This window comes from Saccopteryx leptura, chromosome 10, assembly GCF_036850995.1.
Source record: "Saccopteryx leptura isolate mSacLep1 chromosome 10, mSacLep1_pri_phased_curated, whole genome shotgun sequence".
Taxonomy (NCBI): domain Eukaryota; kingdom Metazoa; phylum Chordata; class Mammalia; order Chiroptera; family Emballonuridae; genus Saccopteryx; species Saccopteryx leptura.
In genome coordinates, this window is record NC_089512.1 from 5,085,278 (window position 1) to 5,100,017 (window position 14,740).

The 14,740-nt window shown below is 53.7% G+C and overlaps 2 protein-coding genes across 5 annotated transcripts in view; both read right to left on the bottom strand.

Moving 5' to 3' along the window:
* Positions 1-6,096, bottom strand: part of TEX264 (testis expressed 264, ER-phagy receptor) — a 32,153-nt gene extending 26,057 nt beyond the window's left edge. The window contains exons 1-3 of one of the 3 annotated variants that reach the window (XM_066352037.1): positions 4,176-6,096; positions 3,008-3,081; positions 523-815 (exon numbers count right to left, since the gene is read on the bottom strand). In XM_066352037.1, coding sequence (XP_066208134.1) covers positions 523-780 — 258 coding nt within the window. In that variant the 5' untranslated portion in view covers positions 781-815; positions 3,008-3,081; positions 4,176-6,096. Of the gene's footprint in view, positions 1-522; positions 816-3,007; positions 3,082-3,951; positions 4,059-4,175 lie in introns of those variants that run through there. The other 2 variants (XM_066352036.1, XM_066352038.1) reach the window with 2 other exon arrangements.
* A 6,157-nt stretch (positions 6,097-12,253) lies between these two features.
* The window catches only part of RAD54L2 (RAD54 like 2), a 95,297-nt gene continuing 92,810 nt past the window's right edge, over positions 12,254-14,740 (bottom strand). For both annotated transcript variants that reach the window (XM_066351058.1, XM_066351059.1), the window contains exon 22: positions 12,254-13,642. In XM_066351058.1, the coding sequence (XP_066207155.1) occupies positions 12,648-13,642 (995 nt within the window). In that variant the 3' untranslated portion in view covers positions 12,254-12,647. The remainder of the gene's footprint in view (positions 13,643-14,740) is intronic.

Genomic DNA, 14,740 nt, shown 5'->3' on the forward strand with positions numbered 1-14,740 from the left:
GAATGGCTAGAAGGGTGCGATTCCAAGTCTCATGCGCAGGGCGTACCCTCTCAGCTCCTGAGAACCTGCTGCCACAGGAGAGCTGAAAGAGGGAAGGCACAGAAACAACATGATCTAATCCCAAACGGAGGGCAGGGTCTAAAAGGCCTGGTCCTACAGCACTGGACTCAAATGGGGATGGAAAAGGGAAGGACAAGAAGAGAAGGTAGGGGACCAGAGCCTGGGCAGAGGCTAGGGACTCATACTGATATGGTCCCCGCACTCAGAGGTCCATGGGTAGCCATGAGCCAGGGGAAGCAGACCTGAGCAATAATAAAACCAGCACACACTCCTAGAAGGAAGAGAAGTCCAGGCTAAATAAAACTGGGGGGACCTTTAAGCTCCAGAAGAGGGGGTTTGCAGGGCCAGCTCAAAGATTGTTCAACCACTTCCTTAGAAACTGCAATGCCCCTCCCCCAACAAGCCCTGCCCCGTGTCTGTCCATGGGGCAGAAGTACAGCCATGGCACAGAACATTCCTTACCATGTGCGGGTTGTCATAGTAGATGGCGACAGAGCGGAGCCTGGGGCAGACGCTGCAGCTCTCGGTGAAAAGCCGCCCCGTCTCGCTGTAGGGCCCCCTGGAGAACTTGTAGGCCATAGTGACGTTGCGGATGGGGGGTGAGCCGGCACTCACTGTCACCTCAGCCAGCAGCCCTGAGTATTTGGCAAAGGCCAGTAGCGTCAGCAGCAACAGCAGAGTCAGGCCCCCAATGAGGCCCAGGAGTAGCAGGTCCGACATGGCTCTATGGCCCCCCACACTGCTCCCCAAGGCAGCTGCAAAGGAGACAGAAGAAAGAGGAGGCTGGTAGCCTGCTCTGACCAATGTGCCCACCTGCCCGCCAGCCAGTTCTGGCCCGACTTCAGCCCTGCCTTGGGTGCTCTGAACCAGGAGGAGGAGTGGCCAGAGGTGTTTACACAGAGTGACCTAGAAGGGAGCTACAAAGGATGACTGAAGCCACAAGCCTCCTTATTTCTTAACCACAATCACTGAGGTTCTCAGGACTGCTCTGCCTTTCAGCTGGCAGCCTTGGTCACACCTGGGGAAACTGAGTCACAGAGGGCACAAGAATGAGTCAGCCAGGGATATGCTCCCAGCCCTGACCAGCCCTCCCCGAGATGGACCACTCTGTCTGGCACTTGGGCACCGACTCTGGGCTCTCACCTGGAAAGTCAGTCACCTATCTCCCTCATTGCCTCTTCCTTCCCACGGCTAAGGCATACCACCTGTCCAGCCTCCCCGAGCCTCATGGACCACTGTCAGAGGGACAGTAAGTGCCAAGGTCCAAACACATTAAGAAACAGGAAAACCATGAGGAACAAAACTTCAGGGAGGAAATGTCCCACAGGAAGAGACTCCTAGGAAAGAAACTCTCCTTTGCTAAGCACACCTGGCCCATGGAATCTTGCTATCCAGCAAGAGCCAGAGGAGACCAAATCAAAACTGGAACAAAGTCCAGCACTGTGCTTCCCAGACCTGAGCCACCAGTGCTAACAAGTTTCAGCCCCTAGGTTAGAAACAGCAAGAGGAAACGGCTGCTAGGAGTGGAGACACACAACAGGAAGAAGTAATAACTACTCCTCCCTTGCCTGAGCGTCTCGTCTCATCCCATGGGAAAGGGGTGCTTGCTGCCTGGGAGGAAACCACACCTGGGGTCCACTTACTGCCCTCTCCCTTCCCACTCAATGAATATCTCCAGGTGTTTAGAATTTTTGTGGTTTTCACCTCCTCACCTCACCTCCTGTACTAGGTCGCTCACAGAAAGGCATCCTGGGGTGGGCTGGGGGGGAAGCTTTTTTCCTTTTTGTGTGTATGTCATTCATCCAACAATTCTCCCTCCTTTCCCCTGGCCTCTCCCCATTCCTCCTGTTTGTACAGTACAAGGAATAGTCATTCATTGGTGTGGGGGGGGGGGGGGAGGAAGCAAAGTAACTATTCAGGGACAGGCCCAGGGACACAACACAGAGGCCTGTGTGTGAGCCCTTCAAGGCAGACTGCCCAGCCCTCCACAAAGCTTGGGGCAGAGGTCTAATCCTCATATCAAGGAACTGAGCTGAGTGGCCCAGGTGGGGGTAAAAATCACAGCACAAAAAATGTTTAGAGGAAAGACACAGCATGTGACTCCAAATATTTAAGAGTTTTGGCATAGGACTTTAGTCCTATGGAAAACTTAGCTTTATGGAATAACTTGTGGGTTCTGTGTGTCAAGATTTTTTGCTGAAATATTTTCTTTGGTGTCAGTGCCTCACAGAGAGCCAAAGTAAACTTCTGAACCTCTGGTGTTGTGACAATGAAGTGTCTCGGGGCTGGTCTTCTAGCAGCGTGTCCCTGCCACCACAGATGCACTGTCCTCTTCCACTTGCCTCTGGTTAGTTTCACTTCTACTGATTGGATGATGGCGAAGATGGGTCCTTCACTGAGTACTTATTCTATGCTAAAGTGTCTAAATGCTGAAACACAGCTACTTCCTGAATCCTCAAAACAAGGCAGGTGTGGATTGAGAAACAAATGCTTCCAGGTTAACAGACTCGCTCAAAGGCACACAGTCCTAAACAGACCGGGACCACAATGCACCACCTCCCAGGCAGTGCGGACTGATGCCAGCCTGCCCTTCCTCTTTCTTGCCTCTCTCTTCTGACAGGGTGTCCAGAAATCCCGAGCCTTCCCTCCACATTGGACATCTCTGAAGTCAAGGCCCTCGGCTGCAAACTCTGAGCGTCTAGCTCTCCCAGTAGCCCTGGGGGTGACCTCTCTCCGATCTACCCTCTCGGCTGCCACACTCCCTGTCCCTTCGGAGTAACTTAGTTCCCAGCGTTCTCCTCCTCTCACCTCCTGGAGTCTCAGAAAACGGGGAAACGGAATAAACGCGGAGGGCCCTGAGCTTTGGTCAGCGCAGGAAGAAGCTGCGGCCAGGTGAACTGCCCCAGACTCAAAGAGAAGCGGAGGGACAAGGGCTGGGGAAGCTCACCTGAAAAGCCAGCTCACTTGGAGCAACTCATGGCATCCGGCGTGCGGGGACTAAGTGCTCCGAGCGCTCTGGAGCTGGGGGCAAAAAGAACGGTCACCACCGAGTCGGGCACGTGCTGCTCCCCCGTCCGGGCAAGCCCACCCTCCGGGGCCGCTAGCACGCCCCCTGGTCACTAAGTTGCGCCCTCGCCCCGTCCTGGAACCCAGAGGCCAAACCCGGCCTCACAAAGTCGGCTGCACCAGGGCGCCCTGTTCTTGGAGGGCCGTCTTCCAGGGGGACGCCGGGCTGAGCCCCCTCCCCAGCCCCCCGGGGTGTCCTCTGGTTCTTGCTGAGTACTTATTCTATGCTAAATTGTCTAAATGCTGAAACACAGCTACTTCCTGAATCCTCAAAACAAGGTAGCTCGTCCCCGGCCCGGGCCCGCGAGCGCCAGGGCGGCTGACCCGCGCCGGCTTCCCGGAGCCGCTCCCGTGCGGCGGGGCGCGCAAGCAGCGGAGTCCCGGGTCTCCGAGCCATCCCGGCTCGGCCACCAGCTCGGGGGCCTCGAGCACCTCGGCAACTTCAGGGACGCTCAAGTTGGCAGCCGGGCGGCGGGCGCGGCCTCCGGAGACGAGGGCGGAGCTCGAGTGCGGCTCCTGCCTCGACTCCCCCCACCGCACCCCGCTACCCCTCGGCTTCTCTGCCTCGGGACGTGCTCCGCACCGGCGGTCCAGGCGGGGGGCGGCCTGGGGCGGCGGGGCCGGTCCAAGGTCGCGGTCGGGCCCTCGGACCCGGCCGGGGCCAGGTGTGGGCGACTCGGGATGCAAAAAGCGGCCTGGGCCGCGGGGGTCACGGAAGGGACTCGAGGAGCCTCGAGGTCGCGCCCGGGCGGACGGCGATCCCGGGCCCTCGGCGCGCGTCAGGCCGCCCCGGCGGGAACGCGTCTTCTCCCGCCCAGTCCTCACCTCAGCGGCCACCCGCCGCGAACGCCGAAGCGCGCAAGCGGCTCCTGGGGTCGGTCGCGGAGCCTGCGCGCTCCCGCCGCGCACGCTCGCTCCGCCCCTTCTCGCGGTGGGACGTGGCCGCGGTCGTGGGCGCGTGCGCGCGGGAGGGTGGAGGGCTGCCCCGCCCCGTCTCCATGACGACGAGCACGCGCCTATCCCCCGGAACTGTCAGGGGCCGAACCTACCCCGCACCTTCCTGTCTCCCACAAATGACCGAGTTGCCGAGGACGATGGCGTGAGAACCTCTTGGCGTCTGGGCGGGAAGAGCACCACGGCTGCGCGGCCCCGGCCGGGGAGGGAGGTCTACCTGGTGGCCCCGCGGTCGAGAGCCAGGCTGGGGTCTCGGAAGCCGGCCCCAAAGAGGAGCGTTTGAAGAGGTCTCCGGCATTTGTGCGGCCCGTGATCCCGGCCACTTTCTCCCACTGAGGCTTCGCGACAGACCTGGAAATGCAGCGAGGCAGGGCTCCTTGCTTCCGTTTTACAGTCGAGGAAACTGAAGCCGAGCCCGGGCTCAAGGAAGAAACTGGTGGCTCCTCCAACCTCTGGACCGCACAAACCTCACCTTCCTGTCTCCAACACCACCGCACTGCACCCTCCCAACCAGGGCACAGGTGTGACCTGTCATCCAGCCAGCACTTGTCGATTACCACTCCCTGCCAGGAGCACACTGAGGCCCGGTCCTCCTGGAGCTCGCTCACAAGGGACCGCCCCCCTTCCCAGGCTCCGCCCTCGGGGCCCTGGACGCGGCTGGGGAGGCTGGTGTGCCCTCTATCTCAGCGGATACCACGCAACTCCCAGGTCAAGGGGGAGCTCCCTGAAGACAGGTTTAACCTTCAGCTCCTATTTCTGAGGATCTACAAACAACCAAGCGCCCTTCAAGGGCCCTCCTGGAGGCCCAGTCTTGCAGAGGAGGCAAGTTTTGCGGATCAAGAGTTACTTTGGTGCTCCAGAGAGGGAGAACCGCTACTTGGGAGGGCAGTCCTCTTACCGGGACCCCACTACTGCACTAGCGAAGGGCAGACTGGGCACACAAAGGCACTCGTAATCCTGGCTTCCTTATCCTAAGCTTCACGTTGTTCCTTCCACAAGCGGGGAAGATGGAACCTCCTCTCCAGGGCCAAGCCGGTCCCAGCCCTCTGGGAACTTTGGCAGGAGCAACTGGCCCCTTGTAGGCACTCAGGGCTAGGCTGGCAGGCCTGCGGCAGTTCTGTTTTGCTGACGAACACGATCAAACTTTTTGGGTGCCCCGGGCAAGTGGGCTATACAACTGGAAGCGTTCTGTGAGATGAGGAAGGGCCAGGGCATTGGCCGCGACAGACTGCCGGCAGGGTTTGCACGGTCGGTCAGTTCTGCTTCTCAGAAGCTCATGAACTTCTCCCGGGAAACTGCTGTCTGGAGCTGCCCTTCCCTCATCTTGCCCTCTCTGCCCACTTCCTTTAGCCTGGCTGGGGAACTCCAGGGCTCCACGTCAGAGTTCTGGATAGGCCTTAGAGCTGCTTCAGCGCCCCTGTGTGTCGTGATCCGAGTCTGCCTGCAAGGGGGACTGCAAACCATTGGTCTCCCTGGCTTCATCACAGGTTACTCCCACCAGAGCAAGCCCTACCCTTGGAGGGTTCCTCAGGGCCTCCACTGGCTACCAGGAGGCAGCGACCAGGGCGCTTCTGTCCTCCCCAAGTAGCATCTGAGAACGGCTAAGCCATCCCCCACCCATGCTCCGCTCCCAGTCGCCCCCACTTCCTGCTCTCCTCTGTCCTAGGAATCCCCACAGAGGTTTTTTAATCCTCCTTCAGCAAATTTCCAGTTTCCCCAGGGCTCCTCCCCTTCAAGAGACCAAAGATTGGACACTCCCCTCCTTCTCCTAGCTCCTCAAGTTCCAAAGCCCTGGTTGGTTCTCTGGCAGTTTAGATCCCCTCCTGGATGACAAATGGAGAAGCACATGCAGTGTGTGAGGCTCTGCAAACCCTGCTGCCAGCCCCCCCACCCCACACCCTCACCACTGCACGCTGAAGGCAGTCATGCTGCACCCAATCCCAAGCCACTCAGCCTGGTTAGGGTAGCCCCTGCAGGATGTGCCACAATTGAAGACGAGCTAGCCTCAAGTCACCCTGTCAGCTTCACTGTTTCCTCTAGAGCAGGGGTCGGGAACCTGTGGCTTGCGAGCCAGGTGTGGCTCTTTTAATGGTTGAATCTGGCTCGCAGACAAAACTTTAATAAAAAAAAAATGTTAAAAATATAAAACATCTATTAATTTCCTAACGTTCATGTTCATGGTTGCGGGTGGCGGAGCCAATCACAGCTGTCCTCCGGGACAACACCAAATTTTTATTGGATAATGTGTAACGCACATGGGTCATTGTATGGCTCTCACAGAATTACATTTTAAAATATGTGGCGTTGCCTGACCAGGTGGTGGTGCAGTGGATAGAGCGTCGGACTGGGATGCGGAAGGACCCAGGTTCGAGACCCCGAGGTCGCCAGCTTGAGCGCGGGCTCATCTGGCTTGAGCAAAAAGCTCACCAGCTTGGACCCAAGGTCGCTGGCTTGAGCAAGGGGTTACTCAATCTGCTGAAGGCCTGCGATTAAGGCACATATGAGAAAGCAATCAATGAATAAGAAGTCGCAACACGCAACGAAAAACTAATGATTGATGCTTCTCATCTCTCTCCGTTCCTGTCTGTCCCTGTCTATCTCTGCCTCTGTAAAAAATAAATAAATAAAATATGTGGCATTCCTGGCGCTCTCAGCCAAAAAGGTTCCCAACCCCTGCTCTCGAGCAGTGGTAGTCAACCTGTTCCCTACCGCCCACTAGTGGGCGTTCGCGTTCCAGCTTTCATGGTGGGCAGTAGCGGTATAAATAAAGACAGCTATAGTACAGCTAGTGCTCAACTTACGACCACGATTGGTTCCGACAGACCGGTCATAACACGATTTGGTCATAAGTTGAGTAGGCTATATGTACAGTACTGTGAAATGATGTTATAAAAATCTTTGTCATATTTTATCATAATTTTCTTTCATCATTGTTATATATCATAATTTTCTTCATTTTATGCCATTTGTATCATCTCTACACCATTTTGTTTATTTTTACATTTGTCAGGTTTAAGTAAAACACTGCATTACCAGTACAACTGGTTTAATATTTGCAAAGACAATTTCCTCTTGGTAGACATCTTGGGAGGGGTTTGATGAAAAATATCCAAGACACAAAACACAAATTGCTGTACCGAGTCTGGGATAACAGTTGAAATGGTGCACGCGGAGTTGGTAGTGCTGCGGGAAGCTGGTCCGCACTGTCGTACGCCCAGGTGGGGAACACTTGCACTGCCAGGCTCGGAGCAGTCGTGGCTAGTGATTGTGGTCGTAAAGTTGAATGGTCATAAGTTGCATAGGACATAAGTCGATCAATATTTGTAAGTTGTTTTATAAAGATTTATTCTGCCAAACTTAGTGAAAATCCGACATAAAATACTCGGTAATTATTATTATATGCTTTAACTTGCTGTAACTCTGCTTTATAAATTTTATAAAGTAAAGTTACTTCCCTACTTTATAGATCACCATTACTGTGGAACCGGTGGGCAGTTAGAAAATTTTACTACTAACAGAGATACAAAAGTGGGCGGCAGGTATAAAAAGGTTGACTACCCCTGCTCTAGAGCCTGGAACTGAAGTCCTCTCCAAGTGAACAAAGAAAGAAAAAGACTAGCAAACCCCACAGCAACAAAGAACCTGCCAGCACTCTGCCCTCTGTTCCCACTTCCCCTCACCCTACCCTGTAAGTGCCACCTCTCTCTACTCCTAGGTTATATCCCTTTCACCACCACCCGGCCAACAGCTGTTCAGAAAACCCCGTGATCAAACAACACTGACTTCTTGAGTTTAGATTTTATTTTACAAAAAGAGAAATAAAGAAAACTGATAGGCAGTTATACTGACTTACAATTGTTCTGTTTGCTTTTTTTAAAAAAGTGACATGAAACACAAGTAAAAATAAATACGTCATAGAAACAGCCAGTTGCCCAGTCTCTGGGGCAGGAGCACCTGCCCTGCCAAGAGGAGGGAAGCCCATGACCACACCTGCAGCTAGAGCACCAGCTAGAGGTGCTCTTCAAAGCCAGGCGCAGGTCCCAGGCCTCAGGGGGCGTCCTGAGGAAAGAAGATGGAAAACCAAAGCCAGGTGCCAGGTCCCTGGGGCCAACTCATCTCCCCCCACTCCTCCTGGCAGCAATGTGGCCTTAGTGGTTATCCACTGCGACCCCCTCAACCCACCTGGACCCCTTTCCCCTGAGCCCTCTGGAGAGGGTACAGGAAAAAACCAGTCTTGAGCAGGCTAAGGGGATTCTTCTGGTGAGTCCCCAGCCCACCCTGAGTAACACAACCAGACAACAGTCAGTTTACACTTATGTGCACATGAGCAGGTGCACACACACGTACATATACACACCTGGGCTGAGCTCTCTTCCAGGGGAGGGTCCTGGACCAGGTCACAGTATGAGGTCCCCCCTCTTTTGAATATCACCCCAGTAGTGGTAACAGAGAGTACCCAAATCTTTCCCAGCCTCTGCCCTTCCGACTCTGCAGCCTGCCTGGCTACCTCTCCCTAGTGCACTAGATTGTTAGATCAAATAGGCCCATGAGAGAGGAAAGGGGCAAACTCAGGTCCCTGAAGAGCAAAGAAGTTGGACACTATCTGTTTAGGAAGTTCATCGTAAGACTTGGATATTCATAAAAGGCCCAGGGCCAAGCTAGTGGCACAGACAGACATTAAGGGGCAACAGCGGAATACAAAGAGCAGAAGAGAAGTGTCAGTAGGACAGGAATGGAGTCTGAGGGTGACAGCTGGAGAGCAAAGCGTGCTCAGACAGGCCTTGAGGTGTGGGTTCCTTGGGAACAGGCAGCAGAGGGCCAGGAAGTCTCCTGGGGGTTCACTGGGGAAGGGAGCTCCTCTCTCAGGAGTTATGGCGGGAGAAGAGCCACTCAGCCGGGTGTACCGGAGGTCATGGCTCAGAAGGGGAGACTGGTCTTCTGAAGAATCCCAGGGAACTGGGAAACAGGAGGAGGGAGTCATAGCCAGGAACACTAGGAACAAGGAATGTAAAGGCCCCAGAAGACCTTCCACATGGGACGAGGACTCAGTTCCAGGGCAGTGCCAGACTTGCACAGACCAAAGCAGAGGACCAGGCTCTGCTGACAACTTTGGGAGTGATAGTCCCACCCGGATGGCTCAAGTTTGGTTGAGTGTTTCAACCTCTCAGTAAAACTTTACCCTAGCTTTGCTTCAGACCCTGGAGTGGGAAACTTCATATTTAGTTGTGAATCACAAGCATATAAATTTCATACACGAATTCTAAGGGAAGAGGGTTCCAAGGACCAGTTATCCTGAAGTCAGGAGATGACAAGATAGATGCGTAAGCATGACTCAAAAGGGCGAGGGCTTTGCAAATATCCAATCTAAAGAAACAGATCTAATCCAACACAGTTCATTTACTTTCTTAAGTGGCTATTTTGTTTCTGTTCAATTTTAATCCACAAAAATACTAAGAAAAGGAAATTGAACATCACTACAAATGGTAATCCTGAATCATTAAATTGTACTATATTCCCTAGCCTGAGGACTTAGGCTAAACCAGCCAGATGGGGCTTGAGAGGCCTTTGAAAACTTTCTGTGGAAAATGTGAGGGGAAATGCTTAGGCCTGAACTTCTGCCCTCCCACATGTCACCATCCTCCCTCCCTCAGGGCTGGATGGCAGGTGGAAGCCATTACTACCAAGTGCTTCTGATTAAAAAAAAATGCTGTAGAATATGTTTCTTAGGCTCTGAGACAGTTCCTGCTTCCCTCATACACATGCTCCTGTTTGGTATGCATGTATACTGCCTACCAGCACACAGAAAGAGAGTGGAGAAGTCTAAGTGTTTTCACGTTCATTAAAGATACAGAACAAAACACGGAATTGGGAGTACGCTAACTTCTCGTGATCCCACCCCCACCTGCCTAAACTGCACGTATCAAAAAAGCCTGCTCTAGCCAGGTCTGCCTCCCAAAACTATGGCCTCTCCCAAGTTAAAGCAAGACCGAGCCCCTGGAGTCAGTGGGTTGAGAGCAGGCAGGTACTGCTCCGGGAATACCCCTTCACTTTCTGAAGCTAATCCCTCCAGTGACTGGTTTCAATTCCTTGTAGGAATAGTTTCTGGATTCTCAAAGCTTGCTGCTATGATTTTCTAGAGGCACACACAGAAATACACCTCCTTCCCCAAATACACACAGACGTGCACACAGTCTCTGGGATCCCTGGGCTCCAGGGCCTCAGAGGCATCGGCTGTAGCCCCAGTTGTGAGTGTGCTTTGCACACTGGAGATCCAGGCTAGATCACTCCTACTTCACAAGCCTCGATCTGAAAGCCCACTCCAACTGAGTCCCTTCACCATCCAATCTTGGTGCATCTGAAAGAGAAAGCACTGGTTGGAACTGCTATTTTTAAATTATTAAAATAATTTGCATAGCTAAATTGTAGATCTAAGGCGTCTATGAGTAGGAGAGTCTGACAGGGTGCTTATGAAAACAAGAGAAAGAAAGCGCCTGCAGTCCCACTTCCGGTGGGAGGGGACAGAGCACAAATACACACACACAAGCACACAGCCCCATCAGCCACCCCCTTGTCTCCTCTCTGGGACAGTACCCCAGAGAGCAGAAAGCCCTCCAACAATGAAAATGGGCTGGTAGGAAGAGCTGCAGCAGCAGCTACTGCTCCGGGTGACCTGATGAAGCTGCCTCCAGAGCTGGGAAGAGGCAGGTGCAGCAGCTGCCCAGGGAGGAGGGACCCATGGCTGGGTGGTAAAGCTCTGAAGACAGACAAGATTTGTTCATCACAAAGAAATTCCTAGCAAAGTCTCGGTAGCCAGGGGGATGAAAGCCAAGAGGAAGACAGCCAGTGTTTATGCTTAAAGACTAGATGCCCCCTCTCTTTGCGTTGGCTATAGGGGTAGACCCAGAATGACTGATGTGTTCTTTTAGGACAAAAGCCATACTTAAGGCTGCTATCAAGGAAGGGTTCCTCCATGGTTCTTCAAAGAGGATGGAGGTAGCAGACACCAGGCCCACAGCGATCATCTGATAGGATGAGGAAGCCAAGGGATTTCCCAACAGGAAATCAACAATCTGTTCCCTCATCGCAGCAGACACCTATACCCAGCATAGAGAGCCTGCCTCTAAGGCCATCAAAGGAGGACACAGCTCCAGGTCTGGGGTCACTTACTTTCCACTAGCGAACTCCATGATCCCAAGTTTCAATCTCTGTGGAACGAGTCTCGCCCCCACTAACCTTCCAGTCTCGGGGTTCCCTGATCTTCCTGGAAGCATAGTTGTTCAGTGTAAACCTTGGGCAAGCCTAGCTCTCTTTCCTTGGTCAGTTCACCACCCACGGGAGCTTATTCACCTACAGCAATGGAGCCTGGGGTATATCTTAAAACTGCACTTCCCATCTCCTACCCTTTTCCCTACCTCAACCTTCCCTCTCCACCCTCCAAAAGGAAAAAAAAAAGACACATGAAAAGTCCAAATAATAAATAATTGCCCATAAGAAATAAATTAATGTGGAGCTCTCTAACAGGGAAGGGTAGGACAGGAAAGGCCACCAGGATAGGCCGTTGGGGCTCAGTTCCATCCATGTGAAGAATGTCTCTTCAGTTACAACGCCATGATCTCTCGCTCACACGGCACAGGGCTCCTCCCCCGGCCTCTGCACAGTCTCACACCCTAGAACAGGAGGTCTGCTCCAAGGCAGGCAGCCAAGCGGGAAACCCAGAGATTGGTAATGCCTACTTTCTCTCCTAACTTCCCGCGGATTCTTAAAAACAAATGTGGCTCTGAAAATCAGGGACTCGAGTTACCTGGGCCTTCTCTTCACCCAACTTATGGTTTCCATGGCTCCTCTCCCAGGCTCACCCCAATGTTCATACTAATAGTTGCCATGAACCACCACATTCTGATTTCCATTTTTAAAAAGATAAATTCATTTTTAGTTTCCCGCTCATCTGACCCTCCCTCCTCCCTTCCCCCAACCTTAACCCCTGCTATTACATACATGTACGTACGTACACACACACACACACACACACACACACGCACACACGCACACACACACATACCTGGACTGTTTCTTTCCCGCCCCCTACAAAGACTCCATTTTACATGGAGCCGCCGCCTGCTCTCTCTGCCCACCCTCCTTCCTTCCCATCCCTCCCTCCCTCCCCTCCCCTCTCCAGGCTGGCTAAGTCACCCGGTAAGGCAGGTCTCTTGGGAGAGAATGTTCCCAAAGACAGAAATGGGATGTGAGCGCCTACACGTAGATGGGCGGGCGGGCGAGCAAGCAAGCAGACGGCTGAGCAAGGCAGGCAGGAGGAGGCAGGCTGCCCTGGCCCCCCATTCCTGGGTTGGGTCCCTGATTTCCCACTATTGCTGCTCTGCTGGATTTTTTTGCCTCTTTTGCTAAACTGCAACAGAGCCCTGCCACTACGGTCGACCACCCTTGTTTCTCCTCTTCCTTTTCCCTCCTGCCAAGTGCCCTGTTCTCAGAAAGCCCAGCCCGCTGCCTTCCCACATGGTGGGCAACCTGCTGAGGGCCCCGAGCGAGCGAGGTGGCGAGGGGCTCCCCAGCTATTTCCCAGTGACCTCTATGACATCATCATCCTTGTCCTCATCGTCATTGGAGCTGAACCCTACCTCAGCCACCTCGTGAGAGTCAAACGGAGGCACCTGGGGCTGGAGGAGCCCAGCAGCTGGGTAGCCTGCATGTGAGGCCATGTAGCCTGGGTAGACAGACATGCCCCGTGAAAGGTTGCTGGGCAAGACGGGGGAAGGAAAAGGCGCGAACATTCTCGGCTCGGACAGGAGTGGCTGTGAGAACGGGAGTGAGAAGCCAGGCAGCATCCCTGGAACAGAGGGGTTGAGCATGAAGGAGGGGTTGCTGGCAGTGACTGAGGTAGCCGTGGAAGAGGAACTGACGGGGCCTGCTGGCACCAGAGGGTCAGTAGTCACTGGAAACACCAGGCGGGCATCTGCCAGCAAATTGGAAAGCTGGTAGTAGGAGGGAGGACTGCCCATAAACAGGGAGCTCTCCCCAGCCCGGGAGGTGAACGGGGCGGTGAGGTTATGGTTTAAGGAGACGGGTGGCATGGCAAACCCGCCCGAAACTGGATACCCGTGTTCATACGGCTGCACGGGTGCTGGCAGATGGCCCTTCCTGGACCGCCGGCGGGATGACTCCTGGGCAGCAGGTGATGTGACCAACTTGCGCTTGTGGCTCCTTAAGTCCAACACTGAGTGCCTGTCACCACAGGGCTGGCCGGTCACCAAGAGGGAACTACTGAGGCAATGACCCCCATGTCGAGGCTCAGTCCCGAGCGCTGTCCCAGGCATAGCACTGCTGTCCATAAGTGGGGCCGGGGGGCCAGGAAGGGAGGCCGGGGCGCTGGGGGAGCTCTGGCGGGACTCCCGGGCAGCGGCCGCATCAGCGTACTGCTGGAGCTCACTGATGATCTCCGGGCTGTCTGGAGAGACAGGCCGGGCCAGCCCCTCGGGGTCGGGGGCTCTGGGTGATGAGGCACTGTGTCTGCCATTGCTTGTAGACTCGAGAGAAGGCCCCTGGGAACCTGGGAACAAAATGCAGTTAACTGAGAACCAGAATGTCCAGGGAGAGAAGGAGGATGTAGGGAAAAGCTTCCATGAAAAAAATTAAAATCCCATCCTGTGGTCTCCAAAATTCAAATAGTTTGATGTCTAAACATCACCACCCAGTTAACTTTTCCTAGTCACAAGGAAAGAAATCCCTCAATCTAGGAAACAAGTCTGTCCACAGCAAAACAGGTAACTTCTTTTTATCCCAGCCCCCAAATCTGTAAAATTCCACAGTGAGGCCTATGAAATAATAGACATGAAACACTAAGTGATCATTCTTATGACTAGCCAGACTCTCCATGGCCAGGATGGGAGAAAAGAGGGAAATGAAGCTTAAAAAGCCAACCGTCCTGGTTTAAAAACAAAACAAAACCCATGGCCATGGAAGATGACTGGGATATCTGGGAAAACCAAACATGGCCTAGATGTAGGTCACTCTGTGTTTAACTTTCTTAGAATGACAATGGTGTATGTAATACTAGGAGGAGAATGTCCTCGATCTTGGGATGTGTGTATTGAAATATTTAGGGATAAAAATGACACGAGGTCTTCGATTTACAAATCATTCAAATAATAGGAAGGTAGACACAGAGACAAAAGCAGGTTGATGAAGAAACTGACAGCGTGGCTCTGGTACAGGCTTCAGGCGCTCCCAGGGCTGCTCTCTCCACCGCCGGCCAGTGCACACAAACCTCTCCGTAATGAAAGCTGGGACAGGCAGTCTAGCTACCACCCTTCCTGGAGAGAGGACACGAGAACCACTCCCACGGGGGGAGCCTGGCAGGAGTTCCTCACATGTGAATGTGCCACACACCTCTGACCAGGCAGTCAGTCCCACTTCCAGGAACCTGTCCTGCAGATACACCGCGTGACTGCGAGCCAGTTCTGTACGGTGAAGTACAGCCACCTAAATGTCCAAGGACGGGGACTTGGAAATACACGGTGTTTTTTCCTGCCGACTGGCACCCTGTGCAAACCTGCCACGAGGCCTGTCTGAAGGAATGGTAAGGGACGATTCCTGGGCTACACCGGCGAGTGCAAATGGACCAAACAGTGCTTCATAGTAAGTTAGC